At 43.8% G+C, this 22,307-nt stretch overlaps 1 protein-coding gene across 4 annotated transcripts in view; it reads left to right on the forward strand.

Moving 5' to 3' along the window:
• The window catches only part of SLC23A2 (solute carrier family 23 member 2), a 275,407-nt gene that overhangs the window by 163,869 nt on the left and 89,231 nt on the right, over positions 1–22,307 (forward strand). For all 4 annotated transcript variants that reach the window (XM_068274816.1, XM_068274819.1, XM_068274817.1 and 1 more), the window contains one exon: positions 4,365–4,463. In XM_068274816.1, coding sequence (XP_068130917.1) covers positions 4,365–4,463 — 99 coding nt within the window. The remainder of the gene's footprint in view (positions 1–4,364; positions 4,464–22,307) is intronic.

Raw genomic sequence — 22,307 nt, forward strand, 5'->3', positions numbered from 1 at the left:
GTTGTTTTGGCAGTGAGCTTTCTGTTACCAGTATTGAACATGATCAGAATTGCCTCCTATAAGGGAGTATTTATAGAACTCCCCACAGATGGAATTACATGCAGACCTGAAGCAATGCGATATTGTGATTGCTGCTGGGTATGTGTTATACAGGCGCCTGAGCTACTAATGGTGGCTTCAGCATTTCTGTGTTTGAGCCTCTCTTCGCCTTACAGCAGGGGAGAACTGGGACCTTATGGGCTGGGGGAAAAGTACAATATAGAGGCCCTTCCACAGCCCCCCTCCCCCCCCCCCCCCCATACTGTAGAACCTGCCTGCTCTAAATACCATCTCTACTTTGAGTTGTAGCAATTCGGGTAGGACACGTAACTCGGGCACTGGCTATTGCAAAGGAATTGCTTCGTCTTTTTGCTAATTTGAGCTCCAGCTATTGCCAGCGCCAATTAGTCACTGAGCGCTGCTATAGCTGTAATTCGCATTACAGCCTGTGGCGGCACTCAAGTCATCGGAGCAGCGCTGTGCAAAATTGGCTGTCTCAGGGCCACTGTACACACAGTGTGTATTTTGCTTCTGGTACTCAGTTTGTGTACAGATTATGATTTATGCTGCCCCAGCAGCACAAAGACCATCTGTCTATGGCTGAAGACTGATAGAGAACAGTCCAGTGACCATCCCTTATTGATTCGAGGTCCCATTCACACACCCATTCCATTGACTAAATATTGCTGACATTTAGCAAGTGAGGTATTTGTGTTTATGACGTTCTTTCACTTATCAGCAGCTCCCTCCTGTGCTTCTCTCTTGTTTGATAACACTAAACAAGAGTGCTAAAAATGAGAATTTGTAATGCGGCTCTCTGGACTTTTATATTGTTCCAGAACAAATATTAGCTGTTCGATGTTGCGTTTTCCAAAGGGCAGCACAGGAACGCAGAAAAAGAAATGTTTAACCATTAAACAGCCCAGCTGAGCAGCCTTGTTGAGGATCACAATATGTTATGTAAAAAAATCCCCATTTATTGTCTCCATTTTTCCAGTGTCTTATCAAAGTGCATTATTTTGGAGGTAAAACACTAGCTACATAACCACTTGGGGATGTCTTGCAGATCTGTCGCCCAAGGGAGCAGGTACCGGTGCGCTGTGCAGACACGCCATCCCCCTCTTGCTGGCGACGTGTGTGTGTGTGTGTGTCTGTCTGTCTGTCTGTCTGTCTGTCTGTGTCTGTCTGTGTGTGTGTGTAGGGAGGGCGGCTAGCTTGAGCAGCAGACCACCTTCTGGTGGGCGGGGGAATGGCGAGAACAATGTGACTGCACAATGCTCAGGTGTCAGGATCTTTAGCTACTGTCATGCGGCCACTGTACACAGGCTTTTCTGATGCTATGCTATGGTGGTCGTTCTCATCAGCCACAGCCAAGTTTTTAGACCAGCGTGGGTGTGGAGCTTTAAGCAGGCCATACACTGGCTCGATTCCCGGCCGTTTCGACAGCAGATTCGATTCTGGGATCGAATCTGCTGCCAATCGTTCGCGGTAAACGCAGCCGCCGATCCGATTTCCTCCCGAAATCGGATCGGTCCGTCGATCGCGCCGTGCGGGAAATTACCCTCGATCGCCCGCGGGTAAAGTGCGCGTCGCTAGCGGCGGCCGATCCGATCAAGTATACATTACCTGAGGCTGGCTCCCGGGCGTCTTCTCCGCACTGCACGGCTCTGTTCCGGCTCCATCCATCCTGGCGCTTCCTGTGTCACTGCAGTGACCAGGAAGTTCAAATAGAGGGCGCTCTATTTAACCTTCCTGGTCACGGAGTAACACAGGAAGCGCCGTAATGGAGCCGGAACAGAGCCGTGCAATGCGGAGAAGAGGACCTGGAGCCAGCATCAGGTAATGTATACGGGGGGGGGGGGGACAGGTGGCAGGAGCAGCTCAGCAGATGGTGAATCGGTTTCAGGCTGAAATCGATTCACAATCTGTTTGCAGTAAAGGCAGCCATACGATCCCTCTCTGATCAGATTCGATAAGATAGGGATCTGTCAGCTGGTCGATCTAATGGCACATCGACCAGTGTATGGCCACCTTAAGACCATCATTTTTCACATAAGTGGCAGCCAATTGAAAGGGCTTTTCTACATGGTACACACCATGCGATTTCCCTTAGTTCTACTGGTCGAATTGATAATTTCTGACAATTCCAATCTGATTTCCGATTGTTTTTCTGATCACTTCTGTACAGAATTGATCAGAAAGATGATCGAAAATCAGATCGGATGTCTCTGAAATTATCGATTCGACCCGCCGATCTGACGAGAAATTGCATGGTGTGTACGAGGCATAAGCCTTCCCCTAATTAAGAAAATGAAAAGATGCTTGGTCTCTTTAGCGGTGTTTGTGGCTGTGCATGATCTTTATTGATACAACTAGATCATCAATGCCCTTCTCAGCCAGCTGTATTTTTCTCCACATACCTATTCTAATGTGCCACAAATCAAACCCAAGTGAGCAATATTTACAGTTCATCTCCTTTCAATGCAAACACAAATTTATTTTTTACTGCTAGTATTGCCACCAATATACCAGGGCTGTGGAGTCTGTTCAAAAATCATCCGACTCAGACTCCTCAGTTTATAAAACCTCTAACTCCGACTCCAGGTACCCAAAATGGCTCAGACTCTTTGACTCCAACTCTTTAATGTAAAGGTGCGTACACACACACTACTTCTGGCAACGACAGGTCCGTCAGACCCTCCCGCTGGGCAGACGTTCAGCCAACAGTAGCGCGTGTGTACGCGCTGTTGGCAGACTGATAAGGCTGTTTCTGAACGATCCGCTGCGTGTACACACGCGCTTCTGTTGGCTGAACGTCCGCACGGCGGGAGGGTCTGACGGACCCATCGTTGGCGGAAGTAGTGCGTGTGTACGCACCTTAATACTTACCAGGGCTGTGCATTTAGTACAAAAATCATCAGACTCCGACTCCTCAGTTTGTGAAACTGACTCCGACTCCAGGTACCCAAAATTGCTCCAACTCGGACTCCACAGCCCTGCAATATATTGTACATAAGCAGTGTGTATAGGCTTGTAATCTACTCCTTTTATAAGTAATGCTGGGTACACACTATGAGATTTTCTAGCAGATTTACTGTCAGATTGATTATTTCCAACACGTCCGATCTGATTTCCAATCGATTTCCGACTCTTTTTCGTCCATTCCAATAGGAAATCGATTGGAAATCAGATGGGACATGTTGGAAATAATCGATCTGACAGTAAATCTCATGGTGTGTACCTAGCATAAGACTGCTTTCTTTTGTCGCCACCAGCAGGCGGCTTTGTTAATGTTTTCTCTGCTACAGAGTGGTGTTTTGCGTTGTGGTAGGCTGGCTCTCGCTGTCCCCTGAGAGGTGTTAAATCATGCACAAGTAGAACCCATGAGAGCAAAGAGAGAAAACCACATTATTTTATTAACAAAACAGTATTTAGGCAATAATGAGTTGATCACAAGTTGATGAGTTGACAGTGGTTTGAAGGTGGAACCTGATTAGTGCAATTAACACTGAAGTCCAGAGAGCCAGTATGTTCACATTCTACGAATACCTCGAGCATAAGCAGTAATCCCACAGGTATTAATAAACTAGGACACAAAATAAAGAATGGTAATCATAGATCGCTCTGAGGTATTCTGCAGAAATGCCATTTCTTTATTCAGTGATTAGAGTACAATATGCCTAATCCCCGTCTCCTAATCATTAATCGTCATATCTATTTACTATTACATTACGTATACGGCATGTGATGTCCCTTATCACTCACTCAATAAATAAACCACTTTACTGCCTTTGTGTTCTCTGTGTTTACCTGCTGATCGGTTTGTATGTATCTTTGGATGTACAAGGTATAGAGTGCAGCTTATTGTACAGATTTTCCATTCAGAAATGGCTCTTCCATATGACTTTACGTGGCCTAAAGTATTCCTAGTGAGAGCAAAATTATCAGTATAACTAGAAAAGATGAGGTTACTAAAGCTGCTGGTCATGATGCCCTTCCTATTAGTTGCCCAGACCTGGATATCGGTCACCACAACGTCCTGCTGCTGGGATAGGTTGAAGAGCTGGCACTATGACTGCATTGGTTAGAAACCATGAGTAGATGGATGTCAGCAGGACCATCTCTGGCTTTTTTGTCACCCCCAAGCCAGGAAATCAGTGTTTCACCAGCTTTTGTGATGTAATTCTTCAGACAGAAGGTTTTCATCTGTTGTTAAAACAAAACGTGTGTGTGCGTGTGCGCGCGTGCCTGTGGTCTAGTCTAAGGTATGTTCTTGACTTTTATGACTGATAATCTAAACTTTTGCTCCTTTTCTCGGTTTTCAGGTGGTAATAAATGGAGGAGCTTCTTCTACTGTTGACCAGGATACAGAAGACACAGAGCTAATGGCTATTTATACAACGGAAAGTGGTATTGCTGAGAAGGTAAGTCTTGTGTTTCCTGAGAATCTTGTGCTGTGGTCACTGTATGTCACACAAGCTCATCTTCATGCATACAGGGCAGAGTAGTACAGCCTCCCGTTTATCCAATCAACATCTACACACTGTGTAAAGAAAGTAAAGGCTCCTATATACGGCCAACTGAGGACACAACCAACACCATGACATGACCGACTCCATGACAGACCATTGACACGACTTGTATTCTCTACGCTCCAACCAATTAAACGTCCAACTAATTTTAATAATGTGCATGTAAGCAAAATGATGACCTGCTCAACATGGTTGCATTTAAAAGAAGTATGTTGTTCAAACAACTTGTAAACACGTGGCAAACTGCACAAAATCAACCAACAGTTGTGTGAGTTCATCCACCGGATAGTTCTGATAAACCGACTGTTATCAGTCGCTCAACCAGTTGTTTGCCGTGCGTACAGATGCCTGCCTGATTGTCGTCCAACAGACCAAAATCAGACTACAGTCAGGAGGCTTGGTTAAGCATGTGTACGGGCCTTAAAGAGGAACTCCAGTGAAAATAATGTAATAAAAAAAAGTGCTTCATTTTTACAATGATTATGTATAAATGATTTAGTGAGTGTTTGCCCATTGAAAAATCTTTTAAATCCCTGATTTACATTCTGACATTTATTACATGATGACACTTTTACTGTTGGCAGGTGATGTAGCTGCTGCATGCTTTTTTGGCAGTCGGAAACAGCTGTAAACAGCTATTTCCCACAATGCAACAAGGTTCACAGACAGGAAACTGCCAGGAGAACCACAGTCCTCAGAGTTTCTTGTGGGAGGGATTTCACCACAATATCAGTCATACAGCGCCCCCTGATGGTCTGTTTGTGAAATTGATTAGATTTCTCATGTAAAAGGGGGTTTCAGCTACTGATTGGGATAAAGTTCAATTCTTGGTCGGAGTTTCTCTTTAAAGCTAAAATACCTTGTAGCATGTGCCATGCAAAACTCTCTTGAATTCCTAGCATTGATAAACAATACCCAGTTACATCATTCGCCAATGTGTCTGTAGTCCTCAATGCAAACTTTAGTTTTCCAGACTTTGGTCTTCCAGTCAGGCGATGAGGGTGTCGGTGCTTGGTTATCTTTTGATTTTAGCAATCCTCTACACTTCAGTGTTCTCCCCAGAATTTTTTTCCAGCTGGGTGGCAAGAAAAAGTAGCCGGGTGGGTTGCGACAGGAAAAATGTATGGGGTGTTTATTACCCCGTCTCACCCTCAAACCACCCCCACCCATATATTGCTTACCTACTCATTGTTGGTGAGTGCCCTTTATTATTACTACTTTAGTATTCATATAGCGCAAACAAATTCCGCAGCGCTGTACAGCGTATATTGTTTTGTGACTTAACTGTCCCTCAAAGTGGCTGACAATCTAATCTCTACCATAGTCATATGTGTGTATTGTGTAGTGTATGTATTGTATTCTATGGCTAATTTAGGGGGAAGCCAGTTAACTTATCTGTATGTTTTTGGGATTTGGGAGGAAACCGGAGTGCCCAGCAGAAACCCATGCAGAGACGCGGAGAACACACAGACTCCATGCAGATAGTGCACTTCTGATTATCTTTCTGCAGCAGTACTGGTAAAAGCAGGGACATGTGAGCCCTTTGCGTCATCTGAAAGACAACTAAATGCTGTAAGCCCACCCAGAGCTGGGTATCCGCATTGGTTATAAAATGAAGCCACGTACCAGGTACACAGCCCTGTGCAGGTTTACAGTGCACCGCTGCCTGTTAGATGACACAGAAAATACTGTTATTTACCTAAATGTATCCGTGCTGCAGCAGTGGAGGCCTGCTATACAGTATAGAAAAAGCAGTGAGGTCTTGTAGCTCTGGTAGCAATGGGACCTCTGGGGAAGGAATGGTTAGGACTAGGGGTGGGGGACAGCAGAGGCTACACGGTACAGACCTTTTAGAAAAATGCTGGGCAGAGGTGGCAGGATGGGGGCAGGCAATGGACGCAGACTGCAGTCCAATCAGAAAAAATTCTTTTTTTTTTTTTTTCATTTAGCAGTAAAGGAACTGGCTCTCACCTCTTGCACAGACAGTGCACTAGGAATTGAGGGCACTAAAATGGCTCGGCCTCTCCTGCTGTATACAGGCTTGAATGAACTCTATGTGACCTGGTCAGTGGTCACAGGCAGCCAGACCAGAGAGAGCCCAGATGGAATGTGAGGGACAGCATTTACTGAGCGGGCTGCCGTGCTCCATTAGCTGGCCACACGCTGTGAGGTGTAGAGTGTAACTCACTTGCTTCTAGCGTGCCCGTCCCTGCTGTCAGAAGAATGCGAAGGAATACAGTAGCTGGAGGCGGAGCCTGGCATGCTGGAGGATGCTTGCAGAGAGAAGTGACCTGGCTGTGAGGAGTAAAGGCAGAGGGAGAAGCTGTGGTATTTGGCAGCGCTGAATACATCAATAAAATCCCCGGTCGGCCAAACCATGTACGTGTACCTCATACAGGATTGAGTGTCCCTGCTATGTGAACTCCGGAAACTGTGGCAAGCAGAAAGCCTCTAACATGCCCCCCACAGTCTGTAGGCTAGCGCAGATGGTCCCGCCTCTCACCATGCGCTGAGCCAATGAATGTAGGAGCCTGCCGGGAAGCGCTAGATTTTGTACGCAGACCAGAAGAGCAGATTCAGGACAATGCTGGGTTTTGCTATTTTGCAAGAGATCCCAGTGCGTCTTGACAGAACACGTGATCTATCACGTCTATCTATCTGAGAGCCGAGCGCCGAAACTGGGCGCCCCATAGCAGAAATGCTATGATTAGCACCCCGCGTAGCGGTAATTCGAGGGCTGTGGCGGCTGCCAGACCCCAAATTACATCTCCCCCCTCGGAGGGGGAATAGTATTTAACGCCGCCTTGGAGTTTAGCGGCAGTGAGAGACGTCATTCGGCTCTCACAGCGCCGAACTGAGCGGTGCCGAAATAATATGCACCCCAGTTTTCCAGCATCACCTGCACAGAGACTAGTGATGGTGATGTCTAGGAGAACTCATGAAGTGTGTGATTGGCTTGGTCAGGTGATAGAAATGTATTTCTCCATGCTAGTCATGATCATGTGCTAAAGGTATCATGTACATGTGAACACAGCAAAGGAGAGTTTTTTTCAAATCAGATGATCAAACAGATCACATGCTTCTCCATGAGTTCTACTAGACATGCCTATCACTAAAATACCCCTGAGGAAGGTGTATGCTACCAAAACATGGATGGAAATAATCCCATATGCCTCAGTATTTTACCATCCACCCATATGTAACCTGTATCTTCCTCTGGCATTTCCCTTTACATGCTGAAATAACAATGAGGAATCTGTAATAGAAGGGCAGGGTTACCACGATTTATGTAGGCACTGGCACTATATCTCTAGCACACTTTGGCTAATTAATCTGTGGAGGAGGAAGCATAGCTTCCCAGTAATGCCATTACACAGTCATCTGTGCTTCAAGGCAGAGACAAACGTGTATCACTTTTTGGAAATTGGCTGCTTGTTAATGGGCAGTCACTTCCCTACTTGCAGAAGACAGCATATGAGTGGAGAGAGGGGCCTAGCGACTGGCAACAATACAGTGATAACTATAGCTTGTGTTTAGGTTCTGGATCCTCAGGTTATACAAGTGTTTGTCGGAGTGTGCTGTACGAAAATTACACATACATTTATTATAGTTCCCACCCCCGGAGCCTTTTTGACCTACTGTTCCCCATGTAGGCTGGAATCTTCAATGGCATTTTGGCCCTGCTATCATGACTCTCTGCTCCTTCAGCAATCAGCCCATGTGGTCCAAAATATTTGGGGTACTTTACAAATGGGAGCTGGAAATTAACCTCCACCCTCCCTGCCTTTTCACAGCACCCTTGTCCAATAATAAGTGACTCGTCCCACCTTCTTGTAAAGAAATTGGGCATAATTCCCCTCCTATGCTTGTTAGGTTATGCTTTGTGGTTGACCTGGGAGCTCACCTACCAATGGGAGAATCTGGGAGCTCACCTACCTATGTAAAGAGCCATATGGTCTACTGCTGATCAGGTGGCAGATCACCATGTTAATATGTTAATCTCTCCTGGGCAATACCATTCTGGATAGGGGTTCAGAAGTTGGGAGGGAGGGGACATACTTTGTCTTTTAAATTCTAATTTTTATTTTTATTTTTTTTGTAAAGAAGACTTCCCATAATGCAAAGTTCCAGACTAATCCTCAGGACAGCATCATTTGATGGCAGCACTGCCTGGGTTGCTTTGAATTGGGTGTATAGTGTCTTTGAGAATCACATTTAACATCTTGACCTGAGCTATCACATCAGCAACATTATCAGTATGATGCAAGGAAATGAACAGCGCTACTTAAAAACAGGCAAGTGCCTACCTGCAAAAGAGTGCAAGCCCCACTTGTGGAGTCGAATACACACCGAGCATACACATGACCTGTCTACCACTGGAGGAGGATGTTAGTTTCCTGTAACAGCTTGCATGCAACCTGAGGGGCCTAACACTAACTAAATCCTAACCTATGTATATGCATGTTTTTAAGTAGCGCTGTTCCTTTCCTTGCTATGTACTAATTTTATTCGTTTTTGGTCAGCTGCTCCCACTTAACAGCCATGCTTTTGGTGTATATGCAGAGCTTCTGTTTGGGTTCAAGGTGCGTTTGTAGTTTCTGGGGGGGCTCAGCGCATCTCTGATTGGACGCCATTCGGAGGCGGCCTGGTGTTGCATTATCAGTATGATGCCTGGAACCCACTACAAATCGCTAGCGAGCATTTTCGGGCAATTTTGGTAGCGATTTTAAAAATGTAAGCTTTTTGCCAGCGATTGTGATAGTGATTTGTGATTAGCGGTTGTCATTCTGAGTGGTCCTTTCAAATTATTATAAAAATATTTTTTTACAGTTTGTAGTACTTTCATAATATCTCACACAAATCTATTCATGAGCGATTTGTCTGCGCTTCAATACTTTACATTGAAGCGCAAACGCTCCCAAAATGCTGCATGTCCTGCGATTGCCATTTTGCTAATTGCAATCGCTATTGTGCAATTTGTTACACTTATTTAGATATGGCAGAGCATTTAGGGACATCGCTAGTGATTTAAAGCGCTCCCTAAACACTCAAAAAAGCGCTGTAGTGGGTTCCAGCCCTGAGGGTGCTTCTTTTTCTCTTTCACCAGAAAACATTACTATCCGTTGGACCATTCATTCACTATAATGCATCTACTCTACACCATACTCTACAACAAATGGTGACCCCTTGTGGCCAGAGGAAGCAAGAGCACTCTCACACTGACGCAGCAGGTACACATTGGCTAAGGTGGTTGAACGTGAATCCCTAAAGATGCCGCACTCTTTAATTTTGACAGAGGAGATGGCATCTACAGAGGCATGATTTGACTTTTATGTGCAGGATGGGTGACTGTCATTTTAATGTTTTAACGTTGTCCTTTATTCTTAGAGGCTGGTTCCAACATTTTATAAAATGTCCCTCTTATTTGTCGCGTTCTGAACATGTTGGAATGCAATGATGTCACAGCTTGTTAATTGTACAGAGCCACAATAATCCAACATGCATACAGACTGTTTGTGATTGTTTGATCCTCATCAGTGCATAGCATGGATTAATATGACAACAAAGGATTATTTTCACATTCAGCAGTGATGCATCGTGGGAGACGACATATGCTCACTCCAACCTAGTGACGCTCTCCCGATTGTATTCGGATGAAATCCGAATGACTTTCATTCAGATTTCATCCTCTTAATTAATGCAGGTGGGCGGGTGGGTGTGTGTGTTTAAACTTACCCAGCATACGTCTTCTTTCATCCATCCCACAGCGCCTCCCACGCTGCGTTCCAAGCCGTGTCATGTGACTACAAATACTCCTTCCTTCAACCCAGACGGAGTAAGTGTGTGTAGTCACGTGATGCGGCTTGGAACGCAGCATGGGAGGCGCAGTGGGACGGATGAAAGAAGAAGTATGCTGGGTAAGTTTAAACACCCCGCCCACCTGCTCAGCTGCATTAAAGGGAATGTCCAAGCAAAATAAAAAAATGAGTTTCACTTACCTGGGGCTTCTACCAGCCCCATGCAGCCATCCTGTGCCCTCGTAGTCACTCACTGCTGCTCCAGTCTCCCGCCGCCAGCTTGCCGACCTCGGAGGTCGGCGAGACGCATTGCATACATTTTTACGCATTCCCGCTAGTGCAGGAACATTAACACATACATGTTTACGCATTACTGGTTCAATGCGTAAAAATGTACGTATTGAACCATTAACGCGTAAAAATGTATGTGTTAATGTTCCTGCACTAGCGGGAATGCGTAAAAACGTATGCAATGCGGCCCCCGACCTCCGAGGTCAGCAAGCTGCCAGCGGGGGACTGGAGCAGCAGTGAGTGACTACGAGGGCACAGGATGGCTGCATGGGGCTGGTAGAAGCCCCAGGTAAGTGAAACTCATTTTTTTTATTTTGCTTGAACCTTCCCTTTAAGAGGATGAAATCCGAATGGAAGTCATTCAGATTCCATCCATCGCTCATCGCTGCTCCAACCTGAATTATTGCGAATACCTTCTGGTTTAAGAAAGCAAACTTGTTTTGCTTAACATTTTAGTAAGAGGGCTTTTTGGTTCATTGTAGCTTCTTACACACTCCTAGGAGTTCTGGTTCACCATTAGCTTGCTGGGTAATCTGTAAGTTACAAAGTAAATTATTTATCCAGGTCTCCTTATGTATGACACAAGCCTCGACTTACAATCAATCAATCTGGAATGGAACCTGTTTGCTGGGGACCCCCTGTGTATGTATGTATGTATGTATACATATATCATTAAATATTTGGTCTGTAAAGACTTATATTTAAAACCTTTGGAGATGACGTTCTCATGCCACGGCAGATCACCTGATACCCATAATACCCGGTTTAATGCACATTTCAGTCTTGGCAGTAGTGTGATAAGTTTGGCAGAAAAACAATTTATTTTAATCCACATAATCTTTGACCAGATTTCATAGTTTAAGGTCACTGTCTTATCTGGGCCTTTGTCCAAACTCTTTCTACAATAATACATGGTAATCATTCAAGCTGGAAAAGTTACTACTAATCCACAGTTTTAAGTTTTCAAGTGTTTAGCTAATGTGTACACAGGCTAGGTAGATGCTGGGATTCAGAAGAGAGCAAGCAGGGTCAGTGCAGGCTACAGCCGCTGGTAAAGCTGGATGTCTTGCCTGGATTGCTAATAAGTGCAGCATTGTCACTCCTCTATCCATAGCACAAGCAGGTACGCTGGGCAGGCACTAAGGACAAATCACATGACCTGGAAGTCTTCCTGCTCCTTGCCTGTGTATAGCTGACTGTACATTGGCCATAGGTAGCCTAACAAACGTACGACATTCAAAATATTTAAGCATCACATGCAGCGTTGCTCACAGAATATCACAAGCTCTTGTTATCACACAGAAGCACATTACAGCATATTGGAAAATCCCTGAATGACAAATCAGTGAAAGGAACATTTCATTCCCGTGGGCCTGACATCATTTCTGATAACTGTGGTCAGTGTAGAGGATTTATCAAGTCCAATATGGAGACAACTGGATAAATAAAAAGAGCACCTGCCAAGGTGTCGATTTAAAAAAAGGCACCGTTGTAATTGGGGATAACAGCTAGAATAATATCAATAAAATTACAGATATTCTACTATTGGTCAATGGTAAAGCCAGTTGTGTGTGTTCGTGTCCGTCATAGGGAGAATCTAAAGATGTAACAAAAAAATTGTTTAGGTGATACCTTTAATGACTAACTAATGAAAACAAGATTACTCTGCAAGCTTTCAAAACGTTCAGTTTCTTCTGCAGGCATGATATGGAATTGGATTGGTTATCCTACAGTTTGGTATCATGCCTGATGAAGAAACTTTGTTTTGAAAGCTTGCAAAGTACCATTGTAGAAGTTAGTCATTAGAGGGATTCAAGCAGCTTTTTTTCTGCAGTTTGTTCTGGTCTGTCCTGCATTCTAAGGAGCTGCCTCTGCCCTTATGTATCCAGGGAAAGGTGTGAATGTAATCAAGTGCGACTCTCTAAACTGTTTGAAGTCAATGGGGGTGGTGGGAGAAGACACTTAACATTAGGGGGATAGTGTCGGGGCGGTGAGGCGGTCTGATACGTCATCACAAGGCTGATTTTGGATCGATTTCAGTATGAAATTGATTGGGAATCGGCCTGCGGTGTATGGACAGCTGACAGATCTCTCTCTAATGAGATTCGATCAGAGAGAGATTTTGTCTCTTGGTCAAATCTGGCCATCATCGCTAGATGTATGGCTACCTGTAGAATGGAATTTTTTGTAATGAGCCACATTGTTAATGTGCTATTAAGATGCACTGGGGCTTAAAAATGCTGCTCATTTCACTTTAACCGTATTTCCTAAACAAATGTTGTTGTTATGTCTTCGGATTGATCAATGGATAATACATTGATAGAATATCTGTAATGTTTACTGATATTTTACTATTGTTAAACCTAACTCTATTTTAACTTCAACCCTCCCTCTATCTGTGCCTAACCGACTCCCACCACAATGTCTGCCAATATCTTCACTGCTAAAAGCCTTCTCAGCCAATAACCCTGCTGCCTAAAATCAATATTTATCGTGCGCCACTGGCACCCAAATTCCTCCCGGGGGACAGTGAAGCCACAATTAACATTTCAGTCTATATGATGTTTGTTTAGCTGATTTGTTACCAAGAGCAGCCAATGAAAATTCATGTTCGTCAGCAGAATCCTTGCTTGGTTAATCTGAGCAACTTTTCTCCCATTGTTTCTGTGCTGCGATGATTTGTGCACAGATGTCTGGCCTGCCACACTTTGCTCTTCTTTGTACGATGCACAGATGCCTTTGGATTGACGTCTGCAGGTTAAACCGGGACGTTTCAGTAAAGTGTTTGTCTGAGTTGTATGGACATGGTACACAGAACGATTTTACATCAAGCTGTAGCTCATGTTGCTAGGAAAAAAAGGATTCCAGCATACATCCTGCTGTCTCTTTATTCTAATCATAAACTGATTGTAAATGTTACATCAAAAAATGAGAACAGAATGTCTTAATCCAGCGAGACAAGGTTGTTTAGGGTATTCCAATGTCATTTGCTTGAGGGCTTCATCAGTCAGACGCCACAAGGCAATGCAGCTGCACTTTAACAAAAATTATTTTTTTGTTAATCTTTAATGTATTTTTATCAGCCTCTAGTAGGTCAGCATTGTGGCCCTTGTAACACTTGGCAGTACATCCTTGTAGAGGAGAGGGTAATTCCACCTACATTGTGACCTGCACCTTCCCCTCCTCCCTTTCACCTACATTTACCTGCAACCCACAGTCAATGACTTGTAGGCTAATGAGCCATAAAAAGCTGAACTCCAGGCACCCAGCTAATTATACAGAGTATAGCATGTGTGAAATGTCTTACCTGTTGAAAGGTGTGTCATTCTGTCCGGGCAGAATCAGAATCCTATTTCACCAAGTACAGGAGGCAGTTGTATCCAGAATTGGTTGTGGCATATACAGGGTGGGAGACAGCGCACAATATAAACGTGCAGGTTAGACACAGTGGAATACACATAGGGTAAACAGTACTCATAAAAACAGCAATACATGTTGCAACAAAGGATATACAGTAAACAAGGGGGTTGCTGAGCTTGGTTTCAACTCCAGGTATGACACCTGGTCTGCCGGTGCACAATCCCTCTGCGGATCACCACTCCACCACGGTAGATACAAATAGAAATGAAGGAGGCACTCAACTGGCGTATAAACTTGCGTTTATCAGAATAGTAGCAAACACGACATGTTTCGGGGTTTCCCCCTTCCTCAAGTGTACATGCAACCTCACCAACACAGCACCTTATGAACATCATTAGACCACACCCAAATTAACAGACCCTCCTCTTCAATCAGCTGATCAACTTCTGAATTAACCCCTCGAGGTAAGTCCAAGTTCATCATTTTGGGCACTACAATCCAATGTCTACCCAACTAAACATCTTGGGGAACATAAGTGTAAGCAACATTTAGGCTATGCCTATTAACACACAGAATTTACTGAACATGCAATGCATAGACTCACTGCACCACCGATACAGATGTCCCTCCTCCACCACCCACCATAGCGATGACCATTCATCACAACCTGTAGGGGAGAAACATAATGACATTTACCTACAAGAAGCATTTCATACTAAACATTTCATTCATGCCTTTCGGCGCAATGGTGTCTAATTTCTTCATCCACCGTGCTTCTTTTTGTAACAGTAATCTGTCCCTGTCTCCTCCTCTTTTTGGCGGGGGTACATGGTCCAGCACCATCCACTTAAGCTGCGATACACCATGTCCACGAGCAAAAAAATGTTTGCCCACCGGCGTATGGCTGCTCAATTCGGATGGTTTGAATCCACGAATGGAGCCTCTATGCTCCTGCACTCTGGTTTTGACGTCTCTTGTCGTCTTCCCCACGTACAGGAGCCCACACGGGCATTTAAGTGCATACACGACAAACGTGCTATCGCAGGTATACATGGAATTAATTCTAATTCTTTCTCCTGTGTATGGGTGACTGACATGATCCCCTTTGATGATCGCCCCACAACAATTACAATTCATACACGGGAAAGTACCCCTTTTCCTTGTGAGTTTATGCATCTCAACACATCGTTCTGCAAGATCTACCCTACTGACTATGTTTTTAATGGTCCTCCCCCATTTAATTTGGGTGTGGTCTAATGATGTTCATAAGGTGCTGTGTTGGTGAGGTTGCATGTACACTTGAAGGGGGAAACCCCGAAACATGTCGTGTTTGCTACTATTCTGATAAACGCAAGTTTATACGCCAGTTGAGTGCCTCCTTCATTTCTATTTGCAACAAAGGATATTTGAAGTGGTGTTAGTAGCAGGGCTGTGGCGTCGGAGTCGAGGAGTCAAGAGCAATTTTGGGTACCTGGAGTCGAAGTCGGTGGTTTTAATAAACTGAGGAGTCGGATGATTTTTGTACCGAGACCACAGCCCTGGTTGGTAGAATAGGTCTAAGATGGTTGGCCAAATGCTGTGTGGCAGGGCTGCCATCTGCGGCGATTAACTATTCCACGGTAAGTAGGTGCTATGTGGGCCAGGTCCACTGGGGGGGGGGGGGGGGGGGGAGGAGAGGAAGTTCTTTGAAAGTTTGTCCATACTGGTGGCAGATCGGGGGGATCCAGAGGTTCTTTTGCAGTGGTCAGCGGGTCTGAAGTCCTGCAACCCCAGTTGAATCCATACATTTTACCAGTGGGTTGAGACTGGAGCCACATGGCCGACGATGAGAATCCAGGGTCGGAGGATCTAGGCATCTCTGGCCTCCTTTGACCGGGATGGCTCTGGGCAGCGGGAAAGCAATGGCAGAGGGTCGCTTGTCCTTTGAGTCAAGTTGCTAGCAACATAGAACACACTGTGTACAATAGTTCTCTGCTCTCTTTATTTATTACTATTTACAGTGGTTTGCAAAAGTATTCGGTCCCCTTGAAGTTTGCACATTTTGTCATATTACTGCCACAAACATAAATCAATTTTATTGTAATTCCATGTGAAATACCAATACAAAGTGGTGTACATGTGAGAAGTGGAACGAAAATCATACAGGATTCCAAACATTTTTTACAAATAAATAACTGCAAAGTGGCGTGTGCGTAATTATTCTGCCCCTTTTGGTCTGAGTGCAGTCAGTTGCCCATAGACATTGCCTGATGAGTGCTAATGACTAAATAGAGTGCACCTGTGTGTAATCTAATGTCAGTACAAATACAGCTGCTCTGTGACAGCCTCAGAGGTTGTCTAAGAGAATATTGGGAGCAACACCACCATGAAGTCCAAAGAACACCCCAGACAGGTCAGGGATAAAGTTATTGAGAAATTTAAAGCAGGCTTAGGCTACATAAAGATCTCCAAAGCTTTGGACATCCCATGGAGCACTGTTCAAGCTAACATTCAGAAATGGAAGGAGTATGGCACAACTGTAAACCTACCAAGACAAGGCCATACACCTAAACTCACAGGCCGAACAAGGAGAGCGCTGATCAGAAATGCAGTCAAGAGGCCCATGGTGACTCTGGACAAGCTGCAGAGATCTACAGCTCAGGTGGGGGAATCTGTCCATAGGACAACTATTAGTCTTGCACTGCACAACGTTGGCCTTTATGGAAGAGTGGCAAGAAGAAAGCCATTGTTAACAGAAAAGCATAAGAAGTCCAGTTTGCAGTTTGCCACAAGCCATGTGGGGGACACAGCAAACATGTGGAAGAAGATGCCCCGGTCAGATGAGACCAAAATGGACCTTTTTGGCCAAAATGCAAAACGCTATGTGTGGCGGAAAACTAACACTGCACATCACTTGGAACACACCATCTCCACTATCAAATATGGTGGTGGCAGCATCATGCTCTGGGGGTGCTTCTCTTCAGCAGGGACAGGAAAGCTGGTCAGAGTTGATAGGAAGATGGATGGAGCCAAATCCAGGGCAATCTTGGAAGAAAACCTCTTAGAGTCTGCAAAAGACTTGAGACTAGGGCGGAGATTCACCTTCCAGCAGGACAACGACCCCAAACATAAAGCCAGGGCAACAATGGAATGGTTTAAAACAAAACATAACCATGTGTTAGCATGGCCCAGTCAAAGTCCAGATCTAAATCCAATTGAGAATCTGTGGCAAGATCTGAAAACTGCTGTTCACAAACACTGTCCATCTAATCTGACTGAGCTGGAGCTGTTTTGCAAAGAAGAATGGGCAAGGATTTCAGTCTCTAGATGTGCAAAGCTGGTATAGAGACATACCCTAAAAGACTGGCAGCTGTAATTGCAGCAAAAGTTGGTTCTACAAAGTATTCACTCGGGGCTGAATAATTATGCACACCCCACTTTGCATTTTTTTTTTAATGTTTGGAATCCTGTATAATTTTTGTTCCACTTCTCATGTGTACTCCACTTTGTATTTGTCTTTTAGAGGGAATTCTAATAAAATTGATTCAATTTTGTGGCAGTATTATGACAAAATGTGGAAAATTTCAAGGGGGCTGAATACTTTTGCAAACCACTGTATATATTCTTTTACAACGCGTTGTGTTCTATAGCCCTTTACACTAAACAAGTCACACCACTATCCCTATAGTCACTCACACTCTTATGATCTACTTTAGAAAGGTGGTTTGCATTCTGGCCATGGCCACCTTTATGTACGATACAAAGCTTGGAACTTGGCTCAGATCAGCTTTACCTCGTTCAGTTTTAGTTCCGCTAAGAATTAGAGGAACCAATTTCTTATTGAACTTCTCTCTTTGCGCAGGGCACTGTTTTATGTAGTGTAGTGCATAATACGCTGGTGCTGTACCAATAATGGAAAATAAACGTGAAGTATGGTTTTTGCTCTACGTGGGGTGTAGTTTTTGCACAGGTTTCATCCCTACTTTTTGTTTGACAGAAGTTCAACTACAGAGATTTCAGCTTAAGGTTTTCCTTTTATGGTTAAAGGATATAAGGACAGAGCAGGTGAAGTTTAGTCTTATTGCCAAGTATTGGAAGGCTAGTGTTAAGTGCTGGTGGGAATTGTTAGGAAAAGTGCCTAAAAGAGGCCTGTGCCAATATTCTGCACACAAGACAAAAATGTGTGTAAAAACGGCGCACAGTTTATTTTCCTCTCCGATGTGAAAGCACCTATATGCCCAACTCACCATGGGTCCATGTTGTGTGACCTGCTATGTTAAGTTAGACTTCCGTGTGTGTTTTGTAATTGGTGCTTCAGAGTTGTACACTTAAGCAGGTGGTTATTCTGTTCTCATATGGCCAATGCAACATTGGGGAAGAAACTATTAGGATCTGATTGTGTGAGAAAGTTGGACTGCTCTTCCTGGCAGACCTCTTCTGTTATGCTAGGTATACACCATACAATTTTCTGTTAGATATACCTGCCAAATCAATTTTTTCCAACATGTCCGATCTGAATTTCGATCGATTTTCCAATCAATTTCCATAGAAGTGAATGGAAATCGATCTGAATTAAAATTGGACATAGAATGTCACGCCTCTTTAGGACACGTGGAAAAAATTGGAGATGTTGGAAAAAATAGATCTGGCAGGTAAATCTAACAGAAAATTGTATCTTGTGTACCTAGCATCAGTTATTGATTTTTAGATCTTTTAACTTTGGTCTAATTAGGCTCTGATAAGTGTTGGTCACAGAGTGGAAAAGAAATTGTGCTCCATAGTGAATGGTTTTGTTGGAGAAAATTGTGACCGTCTTATGTTGAAAGACTGTGTGCGAACAAATGTAAGGTTTTTTTGTTTGTAAAAATGGATCAAATCGTTTATTCCTGAACACATTACTGGTTTAGACCACATTAGCACTGCCAGCAATTTTTGAGTCTTTGATTAAATAAAAAAATAACAAAGGAAAACCTTCTCTTCTCAGTTCCTTGTCTAAGCCATGTACTTAGGAAGGCCCACTGTTTGTCTCTAACCGCTGTGGTTTTTACATGATTGCCAGTTTAACTTCCTGAGTGTGCCAGCTTACTGCTCACCTCTTGCTTCCCTGGTGCCCTTGTCCTTGGCTTTTGTGGCCTTGCCTTAGATCTGACGGCCATGCTTAGCAGTACCATTTGACTACTGGTTTTGTACGTTACACAAAGTAAAAAACTTGATTTTACTATCACTTAAAGGATACCCCTAGGTGGCATGTGACATGATTAGATAGACATTGGTATGTACAGTGCCTAGCGCACACATAACTATGCTGTGTTCCTTTTTTTCTTTCTCTGCCTGAAAGAGTTAAATATCAGGTGTGTAAGTGGCTGACTCAGTCCTGACTCAGACAGGAAGTGACTACAGAATGACCCTCGCTGATAAGAAATTCCAACTATAAAACACTTCTAGCAGAAAATGGCTACTGAGAGCAGGGAAGAGATAAAAAGGTCAATAGTTCATAGATTTTAGCTCTGCCATACTTCAATGAATGTGTCATTGAGCAAAAACAATAAAACAGTTAAAACTTTAAAAAGTAGATTTAGGGCCCGTTTCCACTAGGGCGATTTCGCCGCGATTCTGCAGAGTTTCCCCGCACATCATTCGCACGGGGAAACTCTGCCATAGGGGATGACGGCGCCGCGGCGGAATGGCTTGCGGGAGCGATTCGCCCGGAACCCCCCGCAGATTTCGCCACGGAGGCTGCGAATCCCATAGCCGTGCACCGGCTCAGTGCGGTGTGCGCCTGCGAGACGCACGCCGCACTAGTGGAGACGAGCCCTTAAACCTAAAATACAACTGTGGATTATCTTAAGTCATTTTTAGGAGAAGGAAGTTAGATACAATTTTTAATTTCATTCGTTTATTTTTGCCTCGGGTGTCCTTTTAAACAGCTTGAGTGTGCATCATAAGCTGATTAAAGTGGACCTGAACTCTTGCACATGACAAACGCAAAATTGATAAATGCACCCTGTATGTATTTAGAGAGTTTAGCCGGTCTAATGTCCCCTCATCTGTGTCTAATAAAAAGATGTAATTTGATCTCTCCCCTGTGTCACATGACTGCCACGGCAGATAGGCTCATTTGAAAGCACAGGATATTAACAAAATGTCTGCTTCCATGAAAGAAGGAAGTAGAAACTGCAGATTTATGTCAGGATTTGTATCTGCTGTTACAAATAATGTTTTTCTTTAAAGGTCATTATGCTGTTGCATGTCTTTTAGAACATAAATTAAGGTCTGCTTTAAAAAAAAATACAGATAAAGTTCTGGAAAGGTTTATGACCGATAGAAGAAAAATAATGTAATTTTAAAACTTAAAAAAAATCAGTAGTCTGTTTTGTCACGTCCCCTACAACCTTGAGGAGCAATAATCTGCTTTTACCCAGGTGTTCACGCTCCAATCCAGTCCTAATGTAGTTATATCTCTAGGATGGTCTGATCACCCGGATCACATCCTGGATATGTCCTTTCTTGTGTCCCGTATATTCTCAGAGTTCTTGTAACCCATATACTTCCAGAGTTAATTGTAATTTCCTAGAACAGCACACTAAAGTCCTAATAATAATTAAAAAATAAATAGGGAAGAAGTTTTTATTGCCTGATTACAGGAAACAGACTTGCTAAAAGAACATTGTACAAACTTATAAAAGTAATTGTAGAATAACATTTGACATTTATGTGCTATTTGTTTTTTCTTCTTCGTTCAATTTAGACTTATGCTGAGCTGTAGTGAGTAAAATGTGTTTTTGTGTGGCTACTATATTTTGCTTTGCTCTGTGATGGTCACAAAGGCTTACTAGAAATTACAAATCAATGTCATACACATTTGTAGATTACTGTATTTTTTGGACTAGAAGACTCACTTTTTCTCCCCCAAAAGTGGGGAAAGAAAGTTACTGCGTCTTATAGTCCAAATGCAGGAAGTTCCTGACTTGTGAACGCCTTCCAATACAAACCTCCAACCCGCCGCAATGTTGTGGACTCCCTGTACTGTGCCCATGCAGAGGAGGACACAGGGGGACAAACGGAGGACACAAAGGGGCATAGAGGAAGACACAAGGACAGAGGTGGAACATGGGGCACACAAGGGGGACAGAGGACAGCACAGGTAGACACAAACAGTACAGGGGGCATAAGCCACAAGATGCCCCTTCACCATGGATGCACCAGGTTTAGTATATTTTTTTTCCCCTTGGTTTATGTCCTCTAAACCAAGGTGTGTATTATGGTCAGGAGCGTCTTAGTCTGAAAAATACGGTATATGTTTGACATGTTACTCTGCCTCATTGCTTTATGTAACACCTAGAGGCTACTCTGGGACACTGCATGCCAGGAAAATTAACTCTCTTGTCGGGCTTAGGTGGAAGGTCAGGAATAAGGCTAGGCACTTGGCAAGGGGTAAAAGTCACATGCAAAGGCAAGGACTACCACTAGCTGTGGTGGTGTTGGACAGGTTGCTTAAAAGTCTCCTATTTATTTTTAATAACTCCTCACTTATTGAATTGTGCTCTGCCTCCTTCCCCCAAGTAAATTCATTTACATAACAAAGTCCTCAACTTCACACACAGAAATGTACACTAGAGAGAAGGCGGTTAGGGGCCAGCCTCTTACAATCCATTGTGCCAAGATCCAAGCACTCTATTGTCACTTTATTGTACTTTTCATGACCGCCCCATGGTGCATATAAGGAACATAGTTATAATAACAATTGTAGAAATAGAGGAACTATACAAGTATGTCAAATAAGGTTGTACACGGTGTTAACCATTTCCTAAAGGCATCAGTGTATTCCCCAAGCCCCCACTTTCATCCCACAATCAGTGTGGGACAGCAGTGCACACGACTTCCTGACACCTCCCTCCGACTTTTAGGTACACACGATACAATTTTCTGGCAGATTTACCTGCCAGATCGACTATTTCCAACAGGTCTGATCTGATTTCCGGTTTATTTTCCATAGAAGCGAACGGAAAATCGACCGGAAAGCAGATAGGACTTGTTGGAAATAGTCGATCTGGCAGGTGAATCTGCCAGAAAATTGTATGGTGTGTACCTAGCATTAGGCACTACAGGGCCTCCTGGAAGCACTGCAGGCCTCATGATAAATGGTTTATATGTGATAAACTGGTTCCAAGATGCCGTCAGCCGAGGTCGGTCTTCCAGCAGGTTCACCACCTCTGCACAATAATTTATCGTATAGCAAAAGAATCAGCCCACCATGGATGTTGGCAGACCACTGGCTTCTGGAATAAGTTTGTATTATTGGAGAATA

Source organism: Hyperolius riggenbachi, chromosome 3, assembly GCF_040937935.1.
Source record: "Hyperolius riggenbachi isolate aHypRig1 chromosome 3, aHypRig1.pri, whole genome shotgun sequence".
NCBI classification, from domain to species: domain Eukaryota; kingdom Metazoa; phylum Chordata; class Amphibia; order Anura; family Hyperoliidae; genus Hyperolius; species Hyperolius riggenbachi.